The sequence below is a fragment of the Cynocephalus volans genome, chromosome 13 (assembly GCF_027409185.1).
Source record: "Cynocephalus volans isolate mCynVol1 chromosome 13, mCynVol1.pri, whole genome shotgun sequence".
NCBI lineage: Eukaryota > Metazoa > Chordata > Mammalia > Dermoptera > Cynocephalidae > Cynocephalus > Cynocephalus volans.
This window is the reverse complement of record NC_084472.1, coordinates 12,534,523-12,557,281: the sequence shown is the minus strand read 5'-3', so window position 1 is coordinate 12,557,281 and position 22,759 is coordinate 12,534,523. Positions and strand designations below refer to the sequence as shown.

Below are 22,759 nucleotides of genomic sequence, written 5' to 3'. Positions count from 1 at the left end.
AGGTAACTAAATGCTACTTCCTTCAATGAACTTGTGTGCTAAAGAGCCTACGATGGGTGGGACGAATATGCAGTCTTGGTTCTATCGTTCTAGCAGGAGTGTCTGGCACCACTCAGTATGATTCTGGGGTATTTAAAGATATGTATTTTCATATAATAAGGCTCCAAAATAACTCAAGTCAAGTACTTTAACTGGTGACTTCTGTGTGTGTGTGCAGAGTGGGGACTGGTTGCTTTGGATTTGGAGCAAAGTTGTATGTCTTTATACTAAAAGTAATGGGCAAAATTAATTTTTTGTTGTTTTTTTCTTAAAATTGCAAAATGAGTACAGCATTATACAGCATTATTATAAGGACTCATATGATATAAAAGTATAATGAACAAAATATGAAACTCTCCCTTCTTTCTCACCCCCAACTTCTACTCCACTCCCCAAAAGTGACCACTGGCAGCAGTTGGTTACACTGTTTTCATCTCTCAAGAGTCATTCTAACTACAGATGAGTTTCACACACCAGCTTTAGACCCCAACTCCACCACCTCCACCTGGTAGATTGTGACTTTTATCTATCATCATTTAACTCATGTTGCAAAACAGACTAAAAGAGCTTTAAGCTTAATCGTTCATATTATGTGAAATGCGATTACTTTCTCATTCTTTGAATTAAAAATGAAAAAGTCATTTGAGATTGAACTCCTAAAACTTATTTATTTCCTTTAATACCTGTCCAAATGTAGAGATATTTTATGCCCTATGAGAAGAAATAAGACCAACAGCAAATGATGAAACTTATCTCTGCCAAGTTAACTATTTTAAACAATACAAACCAAATGAATTGTTACTATGATTTGAAAGAGGGCTTTGAAAAACAAAAATGTCATATAACCTATGATTCACAATTGATTGACCTAAAACAGTAAAGGAAAACTAAGGAGATAGTTTCAATACATTTGGGCTTTGTGAACTTTTTTTTGATATCCTTGAAATCAGCATCAGTGTTTATTTGGGAATAAATTTGGGGGGCACTTATCTCAAGTCAAAACCAATGAAGTCACAAAGGTAATTTTAATGGATTCCATAAAGAAGAAATATTGCAGTTATGTTTTCCAACCATTATGCATTAAAACTAGACATTAACACTAAACAGAACAAAATCTAGCCATTTGAAAATATTAAAACATCTAAATATCATTTGGATTAAAGAAGAAATTTGAGATTATTATGAAATAAATGACAATGGGAATTCTGTAAGTCATCACTATGGGCTGTGGCCATACCTTAAGATCTAAGAAGAATTCATAGCTCTGTGTTCTTTCGTAATTAAGGAAGAAATATTACAATATAAACTAAACATTTAATTCACAAAGCTAGAAAAAGAACAACAAATTAAAAGTGAGGAATTAGGTAATGATGAAAGCAGACATCAATGCATTAGAAAACAGAATAGAGCAATGGCATAACAACTAAAGTAGAATTGATAAATTAAAGTAAAATTGGTTCTTTGAAAAGACCAAATAAATTGACAAGTCTATTTGAGAAAGGGGGAAAATACAAATCAACAATAGTAGGAACGAGAAAAGAATATGACCTTTTGAAAAATTATAGAAGATTCTTGTGACAATTTAAAGCTGATAATTTTAAAGTCAAGATAAAATACACATACAATAAATTACCAATACTGACATAAGAGGAACAATAAAATTTGGGAGAAGAAACCATAAAATAAATTGCAAAAAAAGTAAAAAGAAAAAATACCTCCCCAGGATGGTACAGACTTGATTTTACAGAAAAGATTTTCCTGATATTCAAGAATAAAATAATTACTATGTTACTGAAGGCATTTCATATTAAAAGAAAAAAGTCAAGATTCTCAATATATTTTATTAAACATAACTCTGTATCCAAACTTGAAAAAATACAAGAATAATTAATTATAGAAAAACATGATTACAAATATAGATGTAAAAAATTTGAACCAAATTTGAGAATTGATCCAAGCATATATCTTTAAAAAATAATATACCATTATCAAGTAGTGTATATCTCAGAAATTCAAAGTTATTTTAGCCTTTGGGGAGAAAATTCAATATCCAAGTAGATGCTAAAAAGTATAACATATGGTAAAATTCAGAAGCTATTCCAAATATTGACATGCATATTGACAAGCATCTATAAGAAACCAAATTAAACTTCTATTTAAAGGTGAAATGCTAGAGATATTATAATCAGAGTAAGAAATAATATAAGGATTCCTGTTTTCACAAGCTTATTTAGTAATATTTGCCTTTATTAGACAAGACACAAGACAGGAAAGATGAATGAGGTATAAATATTCCGAAGAAAGAGCAAAATTGCTTTTATTTGTAGATAATATGCATGGCCACCTAGAAAATCTAGTGAAATCACTGAAAATCCATTAGAATTCAGAAAAGTTGAAGAATGCCTACAATATAAATTTTAAAAACCCAATAACTTACCTATATATTATCAATAAACAGAAAATATAATGGTGCAAAAAGAACCCATTCATATTAGTATCAAAAAACTATAAGACAACAAGATTGAGCTTCAGAAATAATATACATATTTTTGAAAACTATATAAAAACTTCCCTTATGTGAAATATAAGACTTGAATAAATGGAAAACTATTCAATATTCCTACATAGGAATACTCCATAGTTTAAATGCAGCAATTCTCTCAAAATTAATACAAATATTTTAAGAAATTCCGGTAAAAGTTACAATGTGATTTTTTTTTTTTTTTTTTTTTTGTCGTTTTTTTTTTTTTTTTCGTGACCGGCACTCAGCCAGTGAGTGCACTGGTCAGTCCTATATAGGATCCGAACCCGCGGCGGGAGCGTTGCCGCGCTCCCAGCGCAGCACTCTACCAAGTGCGCCACGGGCTCGGCCCTACAATGTGATTTTTATCACTTGGTGGGGGCTAAAAGGAGGAATTTGACAATTTTTTTTTTTTTTTAAAGATGACTGGTAAGGGGATCTTAACCCTTGACTTGGTGTTGTCAGCACCACGCTCTCCCAAGTGAGCTAACCGGCCATCCCTATATAGGGATCTGAACCCATGGCCTTGGTGTTATCAGCACCGCACTCTCCCAAGTGAGCCACGGGCCGACCCGGAATTTGACAATTTAATGTGAGAGTTTACTTAGAAATTAATACCCCAAAATAACCTATAAATTTTTGCTTTGTTTGGTTGCTTTTAATGACAGTTTTTTAGAAAAAGAACTACAGGAGGCTTGTCATAAAAAATATCAGGATTTATTACAAGATTATATTAGGAAAAAAGAGTGGGAGAGCCAATAAAGCAAGTAGATCAATAGGTCAGAAAGAGGTCTATATGTATGGGAATGTATGGATAAACATATATGGGTAAAGTTTGATATAAGATTAAGTTGGCACCTCAAATAAAAAAGATGAATTAGTTAGCAAATGTAGCCAGATCAATTGACGATCCAAGACGGTGGCGGGGGATGTGAGGGAGGGAGGTGCTAGATTGCTACATATATCTTACACACAAACAATTCAGGATGGTGGATTGAAGAATTAAATATGAAAACCAAACCAAAACAACAATCTGAAAGCATAAAAGTAAATACAAGAGAACTTTAAAAAGAATGCTCAGAATAAGGAAGGCCTTCCTGAACCATAAAAGCTAGATATGACTGCATGATAAAATTCTCTACAAAGAAGGATGAAGTTTAAAAAACAAATGATAAAGCAGTCCCCCCAGCTGACTCAGTTGGCAGAGCATGAGGCTCTTAGAAGAGAAATGATAAACTGAGGGAAAATACAGTATATATAACAAAGAAAGGATTTAGGGTCACAGATATTTAAAAAATCCTATGAATAAGAAAATAAAAAAACAATGCAATGGAGGGGAGGGGAAGGAACTAGCAAAGGATATGAACAGGAAATTTACTGATAGAAGTACAAGAGGCCAATAAATATTTTCACCTATGATATTAGCAAAAATTTGAAAGTTTACCAACATTTAGTATTGGTGAGGGTGTAGGGAAATTGCTACCCCCATCCACTGACTGCAGGAGGATGACAAATGCTCTGAAGAGCAATTCGGCAATACTCCTTACATTGCACTTATTCAGTATCTTCCACCTAGCATTTCTACTTCTAAGAGTTTTTCTACACAACGTTTACACAATTGTTCAAAAAGATACATGCAAAATATTATTTGTGATATTATACTTAATAGCAACAAACAGCAAATACCCTGATGCCTATGCTGCTTAAATAAGTAGTCATTAAAAGAATTATTTCTGTAGCCAAAAAAATGATTGCGGTACAGCTACATTTACTGACATGATAAAATGTCCAAAAGATAACACTGATAAGAAAGAAAGAAAATTGCAGGAAAAATATATATAGTATAATCTCCTCTATGTAATTTTAGTATTAATAATCAAATACATATAGATGATAGGCAAATACACATCAAAGAATTAACAGTAGTTCTTGGGGGACTTTTGCTTTCTACGTTACATATTTCCGTATTTTAATTTTATATTACTTATATTTAATTTCTCTTATATTTAGAAAAATAATTTATTAAATACATAGAGGGGAAAGGGAATAAACCTAATTGCTCTGAACAGTCCTAAAATTTGCTTCAAGTTTGGGTTTTGGCTAATATGTCATATGGGCTACCAGTTATAAATGGGTATATATTGAAGATTGTATCTTCATTTTCAATTTTCAAACTACTCTATAGTTTATCTTAATAAGGTTATTACCTAAATCTCCCAAGATCACAATTGTAACTACAATAATTTAATTTTTTCCTTATTTTGTATTTTGTTACTTGCAAACTTAAAACATCCAAGAACACATTTCCATGTAGCACTCCCTTCTGATCCAGTGCTCACAGGTAAGTACATATTCACAAATCTATGGAGGAATCATGGACATTTTATCAGCCACCTTGGGAGTAAATAAAATTGCATTTCACTAAGATCAGCAGAGTTAAAGAGTATGCTAATGAGGTAATGATGGCTCTCCTCAAATATACAAATATGAGGTTACAAATCATAAAACATTCCAGTAATACTACAGATGTTTCTAATAAGATATGACATTTCTTTTTCGAGCAAGGAGACTGAAATGGAGCAACTCTATTTATTTGGTGATTTCTTCAGGTCGATGATGCTGAAGAACCTGACAAAACAGGGGGGAATAAAGCACCCAGTAAGTTCCAGTCCGTGGGAGTACAAGTGGAGGAAGAGAAGTGGTGAGTGTACACGTGTTCGTCCTCTCTCGCCTTGATGTTGGCAAGTATGGTCAAAGTATTTTCCCCTGTGAGGAGCCCACAAAGTTCAATGATATTTTCCACTAAACTTTTGGGAGCATTTAGAGGGTAACCTTGAATGAATATTAGCTGATTCCCTCCTTTACTTTAATACTGGAGACAATTTTATAAATTCTAGCTAGAATAGCAGTATAAGTACATGAGATGTACGTTAACACTGCGTGCACTGCTCTTGGATTGCCAAACTTATCCTCAGAACAACCTTCCAATTTTACCCTGTAGCCTTTTTGTGAGATGACTTACCTTATTTCTGTTTTTATTCCCAACACTTAATAGCATCTGGTGTTTTGTATGTACTCAATTAACGATGAATGAATGAATGAGGAACAGGAAAAAAAAGAGAGCATTTCCTATCATGATCCTGAATCACCAGTTTTTTTAGATTGCTCTTCAAAATAAGCTTACTCTAGAGTCTTAGTATCTAGAAGTGAGAAATTTAGGGTTTCCTGAAATCACAGAATAGAGCTGGAAGGGACTTCTGAAGTCAATATTTTCACTTTGTGAATGAGAACTTGATCAAAAGAGGTATGTGAGTTTCTCAGTCAAACTAGGAAGTCCTTAATGGGTGGAACTATGTTTTACTGATAGCAGTACTCCCAATTTCCAGTACTATGCTTTGTACGTACTAAGTATACAGTAAGTGTTTGCTGAATGAAGTGAAACTGGAGTTATGGTAGGAGAAAGAGCTCTAGACTGTAAATCAGGATGTCATTTTAATTTTGCCACTAACTTTGTGTGTGTTAATTAGGGAGAACGATTTGAATGTCCACCCATTCATCCATCATCTGTGCATTCAATAAATACCTATAGAATGCCTCCTATATGCAAGGCTACATGTTACATAAATGGAAAATCTGAAAAGAAGTCTTGCATCAGTTCATGGAAATGGTTCTGCCTTAGAACTTCCTGGCAGTGACTGACAACCGCACTTTGATCTGAGGTGTTATACACACACACACACACACACACACACACACACACACACACACACACCACATATATTAAATATACATATATATTTATATAATTATACAATGCTGGAAGCCCACAAAATTGCTACGACTCTTTTGGAAACTAATATGACAAAAGTCAACCATAGTTATATATCTGTTCATGCCCATTGACCCATTAATCACATTCATGAGGCTATCTTGAATGAAATCACTAAATTGGAAAGGAAACAATTGTGGAACGTTATCTATCATTGTAGAAGAAAAATGTTAATTATCAAATGTCAGACAACAATAGCATACTTTTGTAATTTATAGCACATTTCCAGGGCAGACTGTTATACCACTATTAAATGTCTTTTGTAAAAAAAGATAAAGAAACATGGGGAAATTTCCATGAAACAATGTCAAGTGAAAAACTTGAATACATAATATCCATGTACAATATTCATGCAGATGGACAGGGACTGTAATGGAACATGTACAAATGGTAGGTTTAGAAGTGACTGCTTTCTTTTTCTATGAAATGTTGACTTCTTATATTTACTTCAAATTTTAGTGATCATTGTTTTCAAGCCAACCCCTCTAGGCATATGTTACTTGATTAAATGTTTTAGAAAAATTTTTGAAAGTATAAATTTAGTAGACAAAAAAACTCTTAGTAAAATAAAAAAAGCTATTCCTCCATCCCCCACCAACCCAACTTGCTTGTTTTTCTCCATGGTGTAGTAGTTATGAGCCCAGACTCTTGAGCCAGGACACCAAATCCTGACTCTGCCACTTATTACTGAGGGATCTTGAGCAAATTACTACATATCTTTGTGCCTTGGTTTACTTATATGTAAAAAGGGGATAATAGTCTATTTTTAGTCTGGCCTATAAGGAGCTTAGAAATTACCATTCTTTCCTAAAAACAAGTAAAAATCTGAACAAACTGAAAAATCAACAACTCTTCTTGTATCTTTCAAAGAAGTGAGATGATAAGGCAAATCATCCCTCCAAAAATTGGAGAAACAGACAAATACACAGAATCACAACTTACTGGAGTGGAAACTCACAAGCAGAACCCTCTGCATGAACTAGTGTGGGGCAGGAAAACCTAAACTGTAACTGAAGAATTAATTGCTATAGATTCAGTGTGGACAACTCTGAGAGATAAAAACTCCAAGGGGACACAGTCATAGGGAGGCCCCCACACTTTTGTGAGTTTTACCTCCAGGATCTCTAGCAGGTCCCCACAGCAAATATTGGAGGAAAATCCTTTTCTGCTTCCAGCAAGGAGAAGGGAAAAAAGAACCATTTTGAAATATGCTAGAGCATTCTGTTCTTCACAAGGCCCTGCACTCAGCAGAAACTATTTCACTAGAGCCTTTTGCCTGTTGGGGTTTTATCAGAGCCTATCACACTTGGGGAAAGGGAAATACTCAACTCTAGCTCCCCCTAGCCTTCCATGTGGGGGAGGAGAAATATCCGACTTCAGCGCCCTTTAGACATGTTATCCCACATAAGGAAGGAAAAACTGAGATACACTGGTGAAGTTCTCAGTCCAGGGGACAGGCTCACCAAAAGACTGAGATTTAATCATAGTACTATAGAATGCTTCCCCTCCCCACTAAATTACTAAAGTCCTGTTCATCACTATTCCTATAACCCAGCACATCATGTCCACTTTTTGAAAAACTACAAGGCATACTAAAAGGTAATAAAATAAATGAACAAAAACAGTTTGTAGAGACAGAACAAGCACCAAAACCAAAGTGCATGGCAAAAATGTTGAAATTACCAGACCAGGAATTATTTCTTAAACTGTGAATAATATGTTAAGGGTTCTAATGGAAGAAGTAGATAACAGGCAAGAACAGATGGTTAATGTAAGCAGAGAGATGGAAATTCTAGAAAGAATCAAAAAGAAGCACTAACAGAAATGAAGAATGACTTTCAGCTCACTTGGAGACTGGACACTAAGCTCTGCACCTATAACAATATCTGAATCTCCGAGCTTGAGGATATAACAATAGAAACACTCCAAACTGAAAAGCAAAGACAAAAAAGACTGAAAAAATAGACTATCTGAGAACTGTGGGACAGCTACAAAAGGTGTCGCATATGTGTGAGAGGAATAGCAGAAAGAGAGGAAAGAGAGAAAGGGACAGAAGCAATATATGAAGCAAAAATGACTGAGAATTTCTCCAAATTAATGTCAGATTCCAAACCTTTGATCTAGGAAGATCAGAGAACACCAAACAAGATAAATGCTTTAAAAAAAAAAAAAAAAATACACCTAGGCATATTATTTTCAAAATTCAGATAATCAAAAATAAAGAAAAAAATCTTGAAAGAAGCCAGTGGGAAAGAACACCTTACCTGTAGAGGAGAAAAGATAGTAATTACATCATACTTATCCTCAGAAACCATGCAGAAGTGTTGCTGTGGATTGACTGAATTGTGTCCCCCAAAGTTTATATATTAAAAGCTATTATATTCCCACTGTAACTGTTGAGGATAGGAAATCCTATTATGGTAATTGAAAGATGGGGCCATAAAGAGGTGATTAGATTGTAGGACTGTGCAGTAGTGAATGGATTAATAATGGTCAGGGGTGTGGTTCTGAGGGCTTTAAAAGGACAGCACATGAGAGTCTCTGCTCTGCCGTTTTATACCATGCGAGACTCCTGCTGTAAAGCCACCACCAAAGAACACCCTCACTAGATGTGCTCCCTGAACTTTGAACTTTCCAGCCTCTGAAACTGTAAGGAATAAATTGCATTTTCTTGTGAATCACCCAGTTCCTTGTATTTTGTTATAAGCAACAGAAATGGACTAATACAAGTTTACTGAAATATTTAAAGTGTTAAGAGAGAAAAAACATCAACCTAGAATTCTGTACCCTGTGAAATTATCCTTAAAAAGTGAAGGAGAAATAAAAACTTTCTCAGACTAACAAAAATTGAGAAAGTTTATTGCCAGTAGACCTGCTTTCAAGAACTGTTAAGAAATTCTTCAGAGATGCGCTGACTGGTTAACTCACTTGGTTAGAGTGTGGTGTTGGTAACACAAAGATTAAGGGTTCAGTTCCCCATACTGGCCAGCCACCAAAAAAAAGAAAAAAAGAAAGAAAAGAAAAAGTTCTTCAGAGAGAATGAAAATGATATAGATTGGAAACTAAAATAAATAAAAAACCTTTATTTTTCTTATTCTTAATTGATTTAAGAGATAACCATTTCTTCAAAATAATAATAGCAACAATGTATTCAAATATATATACATATATAGACTTACATATAAGTGAAATGAGTGATAGCGACAATACAAGGGACAGGAGGTAGGAAATACAAATATTTAGTTACTATAATGTACTTGCACTACCTATGAAGTGGTATAGTGTTATTTGAAAGTGGTCTTGAATTTGTTGTAAATGTATAGGGCAACCACTAAAAAAAGTAAAAAAAAAAAAAAAAAAAAAAAAAAGTATAATTAGTATGCTAAAAAAAAAGAGAGAAAACAGAAGCATATAGATGCTCAATGGAAAATCACTAAAAGCAGAAAAAGAATGGAAGACAAAAATAGGAAGAAAGAACACAGGCAAAAAACAGAAAACTATAACAAATATGGTAGATATTTATGCAACTATATCAGTAATCACTTTAAAAGTCAATAGTTTAAATACATCATTAATAGACAGAGGTTGTCAAAGTGGATCATAAAACAACATCCAACTATATGTTGTCTACAAGAACTCTTTATATATGAAAACACATATAGATATAGATTAAAAAGTAAAGGGATGAAGAACTACTGTCTAACGGTAATTAAAAGAAAGCAGGAGTAGATATATTAATTTCAGAGCAGACATCAGAGCAAGGAAAGTTATCAGGGATGTAAAGAGGGGCATTTCATAATGATAAAAGGGTCAATTCTCAAAGAAGACAAAAAACTTTAAAGTGCATGCACCTAAAAGCAGAGCTTCAAAATACACAAGGCAAAAACTGATAGAACTGCAAGGAGAAATAGATGAACCCACTATTATAGTTGGAGACTTCAACACCCCTCTGTCAGAAATGGACAGATTCAGAAGGCAGATAAGTAGTAAGGACTTAGTCGTTCTCAACAGCACTATCAATCAACTGTATATAATTGAGGTTTATAGATGACTTCTTCCAGCAACAGCAGATTACACATTCTGCTCAACCTCACATGGAACATTCACCAAGATAGATCAGACCATATTCTGGGCCATAAAACACATCTTACCAAATTTAAAAGAATATGAGGAGTCTTCAAAAAGTTTGTGAAAATATGTATTCTGAAAAACCTATGCATGGATCTCAAAATTTTTGTGACTAAAATAAATTCATACTAATTTGTTATAACATGTTTGAACATGATCTGTTTTAAAGCACTAAGAAGGTTAAGACATCAGTTTGAAAAGAGTAGCTATCAGAGCAACTTAAATTCTGCTAAAATTGAAGCAAGAACAGACATCAAATTCATGGTGAAGCTTGGGTGGAAGAATGGTGAAATCATGCTATATGAAAAGTTTATGGAGACAATGCCACAGAGAAATCAGCAGTTTACAAATAGACAATTTGTTTTAAGAAAGGACAACACAATGTTGAAGATGAAGCTCACAGTGTCAGACCATTCACATCAATTTGCAAGGAAAAAAGCAATCTTATTTGTGCTCTAATTGAAAAGAACCAAAGATTAACAGTAGAAACAATAGCCAGCATTATAGACATTTCAATTAGTTCAGCTTACACAATTATGACTGAAAAATTACAGTTCAGCAAACTTTCAGCTTGATGGGTGCCCAGATCAGAAGAGCTTTCGATGGAAATTTTAAAGAAGTGGGATCAAGATCCTGAAGCATTTCTCTGAAGAACTGTAACGAGAGATGAAACATGGCTTGATCAGTGCAATCCTGAAGACAAAGCAATGGCTACCAAGAGGTTGAAGTGGCCCAGTCAAAACAAAAGGAGACCAGACAAGAACAACGGTCATCGCAACAGTTCTTCAGTATGCTCAAAGCATTTTGCTTATTGACTTTCTGGAGGGCCAGAGAATGATAACATCTGCTTATTATGAGAGTGTTTTGCAAAAGTTAGCCAAAGCTTTAGCAGAAAAGCTCCCATGAAAGCTTCACCAGAGAGTTCTTCTCCACCATGGCAATGCTCCTGCTTCTTCTTCTCATCAATCAAGGGCAATTTTGTGAAAGTTTTGATGGGAAATTATTATGCATCCACCTTACAGTTCTGATTTGTCTCCTTCTGACTTCCTTTTATTTCCTGATCTTAAAAATCTTAAAATTTTTCTTCAGCTAATAATGTAAAAAAGACTGTTGACATGGTTAAATTCCCAGGACCCCCCGTTCTTTAGGGATGGACTAAATGGCTGGTATCACTGTTTACAAAAGTTCCTTGAACTTCATGGAGCTTATGTTGAAAAATAGGTTTTTTTTCAAATTTTTATCTTTTAATTCCATTTTTCCATGAACTTTTTGAAGTCTCCTATATAAATCCTAAAGGTCTGTTCTCAGACTACAGTAGAATTAAACCAGAAATCAAGAACAGAAAGAGAGCTGGAAATTCCCAAAATACTTGGAGAGTAAACAGCACACTTCTAAATTACACATGGGTCAAATAAATCTCGAGATATTAAAAAATATTTTGAACTAAGTGAAAATGAAAATGCAAGTTATCAAAATTAATGGGATGCATCAAAAAGCAGTGCTTAGAGGAACATTTATAGCATTGAATGCATATATTAGAAAAGAAGAAAGATCTAAAGTCAATTATCTATACTCAGAAAACTAACAAAATATGTATTAGAAGTATGTGAGGAAAATTACAAAACTCCGATGAAAAACAAGAACTAAAGAAATAGAGAGATATTCCATGTTCATGGATAGTAAGACTAAATATTGTAAAAATGTCATTTCTTCCCAACTTGATCTATAGATCCAACACAAACCTGGTCAAAATCCCAGAAAGTTATTTCATGGATATTGACAAACTGATTTTAAAGTTTATATGGAGAGGCAGAAGTTCCAGAATAGCCAACTCAATATCAAAGAAGAAGAACAAAGCCAGACTTACTGTAAATTTACTATGGAGCAACAATAATCAATACAGTATGGTATTGGTAAAAAAAAAAAAAGAGAGAGAGAGAAAAATAGATAAATGGAACAGAATAGAGAGCCCAGAAATAGATCCACATAGATGTAGTCAACCGATCTTTGACAAGGGAGTGAATGCAATATAATGGAGAAAAAATAGTCTTTTCAACAAATGGTGCTAGAACAACTGGACATTCATATTCAAAAAAAAGAATCTAGATGTAGACCTTATACCCTTTACAAAAATTAACTAAAAACAGATTATAAATCTAAATGTACAACACAAAACTATAAAACTTCTACGTGATAACATAGGAGAAATTCTAAATGATATTGGGTATGGCAGTGAAAAGAAGAAAACGAAATGTATTGCTTACAGTTTTGGAGGCTGAGAAGTGCTAAGTCCAAGGAACACATCTAGCGAGGGTCTTGTCCTGGTGGTGACTACAGCAACTCAGAGTATCACATGGAAAATATGGTGGAACAGAGAGAGAGAGAGAGAGAGAGACTCTGATGTGTTCTCCTTTTAAAGCCCTCATGAACCACACCCCTGACCCCCATTTTTAATGTATTCACTATGGTATGGTCCTATAGTCCAATCACCTCTTCAAGGCCCCACCTTTCAATTACCATAATAGGATTTCCCACCCCATTTACACTGTCACAGTGAGGACTAAGTTTACGGGGGACATCAGTCCACAGCAAGACCTGAACAGACATTTCTCCAATGATGATATAGAGATGGCAAGTTAACATGTGAAAAGATGTTCAATATCATATGCTTAATTGCTTATTAAAACAAAAATGAATTACTACTGCACAGTGATTATAATGGCCAAAATTCAAAACACTGACAACACCAAATGCTGGTGAGGATATGGAGTAACAGGAACTCTCATCCACTGTTGGCAGAAGATCAAAATGGTTCAGCCTCTTAAGACAGTTTGGCAGTTTCTTATGTAACTAAATATACTCTTACCATACAATCTAGCAGTTGTGCTCCTTGGAATTTACCCAGATGCAATAACTTATGTTCACTGAAAATGCACATGAATGTTTACAGTAGTTGTATTCATAATTGCCAAAACTTGGAAGCATCCAAGATGTTCTTTGGCAGGTGAATGGATAAATAAACTGTGGTATATCCAGCTAATGCAATATTATTCAGCACTAAAAAGAAATAAGCTATCAAGCCATGAAAAGATATGTTAGAAACTTGAATGCATATTATTAAGTAAAACAATCCAGTCTGAAAAGCCTACATACTATGTAATTCCAATTACATGACATCTTGAAAAAGGCAAAACTAGGGAGACAATAAAAAAGATTAGTGATTGCCAGGGGCTGGGGGGGGAGGGATAAATAGAGGAGGCACAGGAGATTTTTAGGGTGGTAAAACTGCTTTATATGATACTGTAATGGTGGACACATGTCATTACACATTTGTCAAAACACACGGAATGTACACCACCAAGAGTGGACCCTGATGTGAACTGTGGACTTTGGGTGATAATGATGTGTCAATATAGGTTCATATACGGCACCAAATGTACCACTCTGGTGCAGGATGTTAGTGAGGAGACTGGGCTTGTGGGGAGAGGGTATATGGGAACTCCGTACTTTTTTTTTCAATTTTGCTGTAAATGTAAAAACTGTTTCAAAAAAAAACAAAGTTTATTAATTTTTTTAAAAAGAAAGGAGGTGGATAACAGTATTAATCTCAGTGTGCTATCCTGGGGTGTGTTGCTTAATATATGTAAAACTTCCAGAACAATACCTGACATGTAGGATGCTCTGTGTAAATATTTTCTACTCTATTAAGTACCCAAGTAGAATCTCTCTATAGTTTCAAGAAAGCAATTATACTACCTTTTCTTCAAAAATAAGAGAAAGTCATCTCAATCTTTTATTTTACTTCAGACATTTCCCCTGCAGTCAACCAATTTATCTTTCCAAATTAGTGGCCTGACACTTGTCCATCTCCAAGAATGCTAAATATGCATTATTTGGACATACCTAGTAGCAAAACTTTGAATAAGCTACTTTTATCATGTTTTTTAAAAGTTGAACGTTCGTTGAATTATTGAAGTTTGTAGGATGGCCAGTTTCTCAGTAAACTGAGTCATCTATTTAAAGTTCATCCCCCAAAAGGGCTGGCAGATCAAATTTAGTGCTTAACTTTCCAAAACATACTCTACCTCAAAGGTCACTTTATAGGTAACCACTGCAAAGTAAATAAGCATTTAAATTGATGTTAATGATTGTTTTTAACTTCTCCGAAAGAAACCCATTGTCAGATGTGAAGGGATTACCTATATCTTCTGTCTCTAACTATAATTCTTTTCATAATTTTGCTAGTATAATTCATTTAGATAGGATCTTAAAAAGCAAAATTAGGCAGATGAGATTACTTACTGACGCTGGGGGATTTTTTTTTTTTTTTTTTTTTTAGTGATAAAGATGAGACAGTTGTTTTCATACAAACGGCCAGTAACAATCCTCTTCCTTCTTCAAATAAACAGACTGATAAGAATCAGTAATCTAACAAAAGTGAAATAAAGAAAGAAAATAGAGCCAGAGAAAGAAATAGCACAAAGATGTGAAGATTAAAAGACCTCCTCAGAGGCCAAGAGACTTATTATCTTTTGAATCTATCACAATTGAGGAACCAAAACTAACCCAGCAAAGTCCACCTAAGTGATTATCTATTAAGAAGTACACTTGTATATTAAGGGTGCCCTTCAGTGTTCCAAATTAAAACAAAAACAATAAGTTAATAATCCACTAGTAAAAAATAAAATGCACCAGGCAATCAGACTGCTTCAAGAAGAAGAATTGATTCAGATCCCCGTACTGGCCAGCCACCAAACAAACAAACAAAAACAAGAAGAGAAATTGAAATGGAGTATTACAGACCCTCCCGGTACATTTGCAGGCAGCCCGGACATCCTCAAAAGGTTGTGAATCGCAAAGTGCCATGTCCATTCTCTGGGGCTGCCTCATGGTGGGGACTGTGCACAGAGGAGTGCTGTCTAAAGGTCACTAGCTTAAATGCCATGGCAGCAGCAAGCCAGGGATAATGAATGTCTATGTCATTTTGAAACGAGACTCCTTCTTTTAAGCTAATGCAGAAACTTGTCATCTTCATCAGACATTAGCTACCTTCCCCGATTCCTGTCTGACAGCCAGTGGCACTGTTCTATGGGATCTACAAGGCACAATCTGCCAATATGTGTGACTGATCCTAAGCAACAAAGGCGACACCTCCCCCAGGTGTGCTCACCTCCCCCAGGTGTGCTCACCTCCACCGATGCTCTGTGTGCGATGCCTCCAGCACTCTGTCCCCATTCTCTGTCATCCTTTTAACTCACTCCTCAGAGATCTGTATGAGGTCTTCTTTTCTTTCAAGCTGATAATTAACGTATCTAGTAAACCAGTCCTTTCTGCCAACTAAGGTGAGAAAGCTAAGGGGCTCCCAGGGATCTCCCCTTTCCTTCCAAGTAACAATTGTGTTTTAATAGTGATTTCAAAATAGACTTTCTTACATTAGCTGCTAGTGACCCTAAGACCCTAAGAGTACACACAAAAAGGAAGAATATCATTGTTTTCATTATAAAAGTAGTATGTAAGTTTACTTGGAGGAAAACAATTTATAACTCTCTGAGTTTATAAACAGTTTATAACTCTGATGGTTTTGGAGTAATTGAAAACAGTGTGCTTGTGTGTAGGTGTAACTCTTCTTTTTATGTATCATCTACCCTTTCTACAGTGATTATGTATTACTGAATAATTCTATTAATGGTAAGAAAATAGTAAGAAAGTAAAATACATTGTAAAAGTTTATAAATTACAGAAATTCCTCATAAACCCTGTCCATTAACCATGAACTAATAAATGGGTTTATTTTTACCCACACTTTTCCCACGAACATTTTACTTTATTTTATCCTATTATATTTTGTTTTTTAAGAGTACTCAAGTGCAGTGTGAGAAGGGGGAAAGAGTAGCACCAGGAGTTGGATCTGTAACTGACTGTGGACAATCTGCTGAGATAACTCACTACCTTCGGATCAGCCTTCCATGAACATTTTTAAAGTTGTTGAAATTATCCTGTGTGTACGATCTTGTAACATTTTTAAAAATCAACGAGGTAAAAATTTTCTCCTTATTAAAAATTCACGGCAAATAACTCTTTTAATGGCTGCACAATCTTCAAGTCTATGGATAGACCATAATTAGCTGCCCCTTTCTCCCACTGTTGGATTATCCACATTGTTTCTAGACTGACTTCTTATGAAGAGGGTGGAAAAAAAAAAAAAACACATCTATCTTTGAAGCCTTCTAAAACTGAACAACAGTAAAAGGAATTTTTGTTTGGTTGGGCGTAAACTCCCAAGGATGGAGAGAACAGGAGAGAAAAAAACGAGCAAAATTTAGGAAGCTCAAAGGCGGATAGACAAGTGATAACTGACCTTGCAGACCAGAGAGAGCTGAATCAAAAGCCAGTAGTGCTGAAATCCAAGATGTGTTCAATTTAAATTTCAGGACCTGCGAAAGGCACGGGGATTGGTTGTGCTGGGCACTCTGAAAGTGGGTGAAGATGGAGCTAAAACCTCCTTGAATCTGCAGAGCCGAGGGATAATCTTTCCCCACTCTGGCAGAGACTGGAGATTTCTCTTCAGAGGCTAAAACTAAGGGTGTCTTGTCTGGAGAATACCAGCGCAGTTGAGGGCAGAGTACTACACTGAAAACAGAAGGGTAAGTGGAAATTTACAAACAGAATGTTGAAGCCCCTGTCCTGAGCCTTCTTATGCTTGCTCAGCTCCCAGAATCCTGGCAGCCAAGCATAAACCCTGTAGGCAGGAGTATGGAAGAGTACTGTGGAGAACTGACCAGCCTCAGCCCAAAGACCCAAAGATGCTGACCTCAGGGATTTTGCAAGATGTAGCCAACCCTACAGTGAGGATCTTAGTGGATGTCGTGCTCTTTTACCTGCCCGTAATCCTGCCAACTGGGCCAATTGTCGAGATAGGACTGGGTCTGGAGCTCACAGACCCCTCAAGCCCGTTCCAGAATGGATCACAAACCCTTCACATACCAGGCTGGGTCACCAGACCCCTCACAGGCAGGTCTATGAGCTAGGTAACCGGCAAACAGGTCCTTGGAAGCCGTAGGTTCGAGAGCATGACCACCCCCCACTACCCCCACCCCAGGGCAGATGCCTGAGGCAGATGCACTAACTCTACCCACACACAACTTATTTACAAAGAATGCACGCACCACCCCCAACCAGAAGGGGCAGGTGAGGGGGCCTGACTGAATTATTCTGTTTTCCCAACAGTGGATAAGCTGCTCCCAACAGCACAAAGTTCTAGCATGGCTTTTAGTGTGCCTCTCCAGTATGAGCAGACAGCCAGTCAGCAAACTCAGGGAGCTCCAACAAGAGCCAGAAAAGCAGAACTAAAAAGGTTAAGGAACATTTGGAAAATAAATAAGTTATTTTTGAGAGAAAGAGCAGAAGGGCGACTAAGCAGGGCTACATGAGAGATGTGGAAGTTGTTAGGATAAGGATCTTCTTATCCACCTGTGGGAGGGAAGGAAAAGAAAAGCGCTCTCAGAAATTAAAAACTTAGTGGAAGACTTGGAAGATCAATTTGAAGAAATTTCTGGAAAAAAAGTATAAAAGGGGAAAAGGTATAAAAAAGTATAAAAGGGGAAAAAGCAAAGACAGAAGAACATAAACAATACAGGAAACAAGTGACCAAACCCAAGAAGTGGACATAGGGGAGCCTCAGGCTGCAGGAAGAGGGGAGCCTCCAGAGCACAGGTGTGCAGCAGGTCTGAGAGGAGGCCGGGTACACCGAGCAGGTCAGAAGCTCTGCGAGAACTGTATTCCAGAAGATTTGTAGTTTCAACACGTGGAACGAACTTTGCACATCTGGAGGAACTTTGAGGGGTGAGTAAGTGCCAAGTACATAAAAATGAGGCAAATTTTTAAAAAGAAAAAAATGTGCAGGAAATAGAAACATAAAATGTTGTCTTAGTCAGCTCGGGCTGCCATAACAAAATACCACAGACTGATGGCTTAAACAACAGAAATTTATTTTCTAACAGTTCTGTAGGCTAGAAGTTCCAGATCAAGGTGCTGGCAGATTTGTTTTTTTTCTGAGGCCTGTTCTTAGCCTGTAGATGGCCTCTTCTCCCTGTGTCTTCACATGGTCCCTGTGTGTCTGTGTCCTGATCTCTTCTCATAAGGACCTCAGTCACATTGGATTAGAGCCCTCCCTTTGGGCCTCACTTTAACTTAATTGTCTCTTTGAAGACCCTTTCAGGGTTCTTCAAGAAGCTCATAAAAAGATTTGTATTATCTTTTAACTCCGTTTTTCCACAAACTTCTTGAAGTACCCTCGTATCTCCAAGATCCCTCCAAGGGATGCTGAGGTACTGGGAGTTAGGACTTCAGGATATGAATTTGAGGGAGGGGCCCACAATTCAGCTCTTAACACATCATCATTGCAAATACTATTTCCTGGTCATCATAATGTAGTCATAAAAAGCAAGTTCTGAATGTTTATCCAAGTTTGTAATGCAACTATATCAGGAAAATGGAAAGATACAGAGACAGACCAGAAGTATATTTGTGTGTGTGTGTGTTTAACTTAGAAATAAAAGTAGACTCACTCAACATAGTAATATACAACATTGTGATAAATACCTCTGCACAGTAAGTGTTTCTGTTACTTCAGACTATTTCCTGAAATAGAATAACTGGGTCTAAGAATTCGAACATTATTTAAATATTATTGATATCCATTAGCATAGAACTCCTGAAAAGAAATCTGTCTACTTAACTTCAGAAGAGGGTTCTTGAGGACACAGATAACTGTCCTCAAATCACATCATATACTTTTATTTGACTTAAGCACTTTATTAAAGTTAATTGACATACAGTAAACTGTACTTAAAGTGTACAATTTGATACATTTTGGCATATATTTGTCCAATATGTATATTGTAAATAAAATGGAACTATCATCACTATCAAGATAAAGAACATATATATCACCACCAAAAGTGTTTTGAGGCCCCTTTATAGTTGGTCTCTCCTTCCCACCCATCCTTTTCTCCCCTACCCCTTCCCCTATCTGCTTTCTGTCACTCATTTGCATTTCCTAGAATTTTATATAAATAGAATCATGCAGCATGTAACTCATTTTTTGCCTGGCTCTTCTCAGTCAGAATAATTACTGAGATCCATCCATGTTTTACATGTATCAATAGTTTGTTCCTTTACTGCAGATTACTGTACAGTGTATGATATGCCACAGTTTTATTCATTCACCTGCTGATGAAGAGTTAGATCATTTCCAGTTTGGAGCTATTACAAATAAAGCTGCTATGAACATTTATACACAAGTCTTTATGTGGACATATGCTTTCATTTCTCTTAGATAACAACCTAGGAGTGGAATAGGTGGATCTCATAGTAGATGGATGTTTAATATTTTAAGAAACAGCCAAAGAGTTTTCTGCAGTGGTTGTACATTTTACATTTCTACTAATGGTGTGTGAGAGTTTTACTTGCTCTATATCCTTTTCAACACTTGGCATGATCAGTCTTTTTAATTTTAGAAATGCTAATAGATATATAGTGTTTTCTCATTGTAGTTTTATTTTGCAGTTTCCAAATGCATAATGATGTCAAACATCTTTTCATGAACTTATTTGCTGTCCATATATCTTCATTAGTAACATGTTAGTAACATATCTTCGTTAGTAACATTCAAATCTTTTTAAAAACAAGTTGTTTTTTTTTCTTATTATTGAGTTGTGAGAGTATGGGTTCTTAAGTCCTTTATCAGATATGTGATTTGCAGATGTTTCCTCCTCGTCCTCTGCTTGTCTTTTCATTTTCTTAACAGAGTTGAAGAGAAGGTCACAATTTTAATGAAGTCCCACTTTTATGAATTATGCTTCTAGTATCATATCTAAGAAATCTTTGCCTAATTCAGGTTACAAAGATTTTCTCTTGTGCTTTCTTCTAGAATTTTTAAAGTTCTAGGTTCTATGGCCTATGATCCATATGGTGCACAGCATGGATCAAAGCTTAATTTTTGCATATGAATATCCTTTGAACTTTTTTTCAAAAATAAATTGTCCGCGTATGTATTGATCTGTTTCCCCATTCTCTATTCTCTGTTCTGTTTCGTTGATCTATTTGTCTGTCTTCATTCCAGTATCGCACTGCCATGGCTTCTGTAGCTTTATAATAAGTCTTGAAAATAGGTAGTATAAATCCTTGAACTTCCTTCTTTTTCAAAGTTTTTTTTTTTTTTGAAGCTATTCTGCTTGCTTTGCCTTTCCATATGAATTTTAGAAAGAGTTAATTTGTTAATTCCTGTTAAAGACTTGCAAGATTTTGATTGGAATTGCATTGACTCTATGCACCAATTCTAGATTTGATATCTTAACAATAGCTATCCATTTATTTAAATCTTCCTTAATCTCTCTAAGCAATATTATATAATTTACAATGTAAAAGTCTTGCACATATTTTTTCAGCTTTATCCATAGATATTTCATATTTTTCCTGCTAATATAAATGGCATTTATTTTTATTCCAATTTCCAATCATTTATAGTTAGGTCATGGACATAGCATTGATTTTTGTTTGTTGACCATATATCTTGTAATGCTGTTAAACTCACCTATTAGTTTGAGTGCTCTTTTGTAGACTTATTTATAAAGACAAATTTATTTCTTCTTTCTAACCTAGATACCTTCAATTCTTTTTCTTGTTTATTGCATTGGCTAGAACCTCCAGTACAATGTTGAATAGAAATCATGAGTACAGACATCCTTGCTTTGTTCCTGATCTTGGGTGAAGAAATTCAGTTTTTTACCATTAAGTATGTGATGTTCGCTTCAGGTTTTTTGCAGATACCTTTTATCTAATTGAGGAAGTTTCTTTCTATTCCTACTTTGTTGAGAATTATGATCAAGAAAGGATTCCGAATTTTGTCAAATGCTCTTTCAGCATCTATTGAGGTGTTACATGGTTTTTATTTTTAGACTGTTAATATGATGAATTGCATTGATTTTTTTAATTATGGTAAAATATGTAAAACATAAAATTTACCATTTTAACCATTTTAAGGTATACAATTCAGTGGCATTAAGTACATTCACAGTATTGTACAACAATCATCACTTTCAGAATACTTTGGTCATTACAGACAAAAATCCTGTACCCGTTAAGCAGTCACTCCCCATCTCCCCCCAACCCCTCCAGCCCCCAGTAACCACTAAACTGCTTTCAGTCTCTGATTTCTTGTAAATGGATGATATGTAGACTTTTGTGTCTGGCTTTTTTCACATAGCATAACGTTTTTAGAGTTCATCCATGTTGCAGTATGTATCAGTGCTTCTTTCCTTTTTATAGCTGAATGATACTCCATTGTGTGGATATACCACATTTTGTTTATTCATTCATCTATTGATGTACATTTGGGTTTTTTCTTTTGGCTATTATGGATAGAGCATCTGTGAATATTTGTGAACAAGTTTTTGTTTAAATGCCTATTTTTAATTATTTGTGGGACATACCTAAGAGTAGAATCACTGGGTCATATGGTAATTCTACGTTTAACTTTTTGAGGAAACACCAAACTGTCTCCCATGGTGGCTGCACCATTTTACATTCCCATAAGCAGTGTGTGAGGGGTTCAATTTCTCCACATTTTGGCCAACACTTGTTATTTCCCTATTTTTATTTTTTATTTTTATTATGGTCATTCTAGTGGATGTGAAGTGTTATCTCACTGTGGTTTGAATTTGTTGTTCCCTAATGACTAATTACGACTAATTGATTGGCCATTTGTAGATCTCTTTGGAGAAATGTCTATTCAGGTCCGTTGCCTATTTTATAATTGGGTTGTTTAATTGAGCTGTTTGTATTTTTGTTGTTGAGTGTTTAAAGAGACCATTATATATTCTGGATACTAGGTCCTTATCAGATATATGATTTGGAAATATTTTCTCCCATTCTATGAGTTGTCTTTCCATTCTTTTGATAGGGTCCTTTGATGCACAGAAGTTTTAAATTTTGATTAAGTCCAATTTACCTATATATATAGTGCTTTTAGAGTCATAGTTAAGAAATCATTGCCAAATCCAAGGTCATGAAGATGGCCCCTGTTTTTTTCTTCTAAGAATGTTATAGTTTTAGCTCTTAAATTTAGACCTTTGATCCACTTTGAGCTAATTTTTGTATATGGTGTGATGTAAGAAACCAACTTTATTCTTTTGTGTGTGGATATCCAGTTGTCTCACACTGATTGGTTTTTTAATGTTAAT

The 22,759-nt window shown here is 35.3% G+C and overlaps 1 protein-coding gene across 14 annotated transcripts in view; it reads left to right on the top strand.

Annotated features, from left to right (window-relative positions):
• DLGAP1 (DLG associated protein 1) overlaps window positions 1–22,759 on the top strand; it is a 309,572-nt gene that overhangs the window by 253,151 nt on the left and 33,662 nt on the right. For all 14 annotated transcript variants that reach the window (XM_063076525.1, XM_063076524.1, XM_063076537.1 and 11 more), the window contains one exon: window positions 5,170–5,261. In XM_063076525.1, the coding sequence (XP_062932595.1) occupies window positions 5,170–5,261 (92 nt within the window). The remainder of the gene's footprint in view (window positions 1–5,169; window positions 5,262–22,759) is intronic.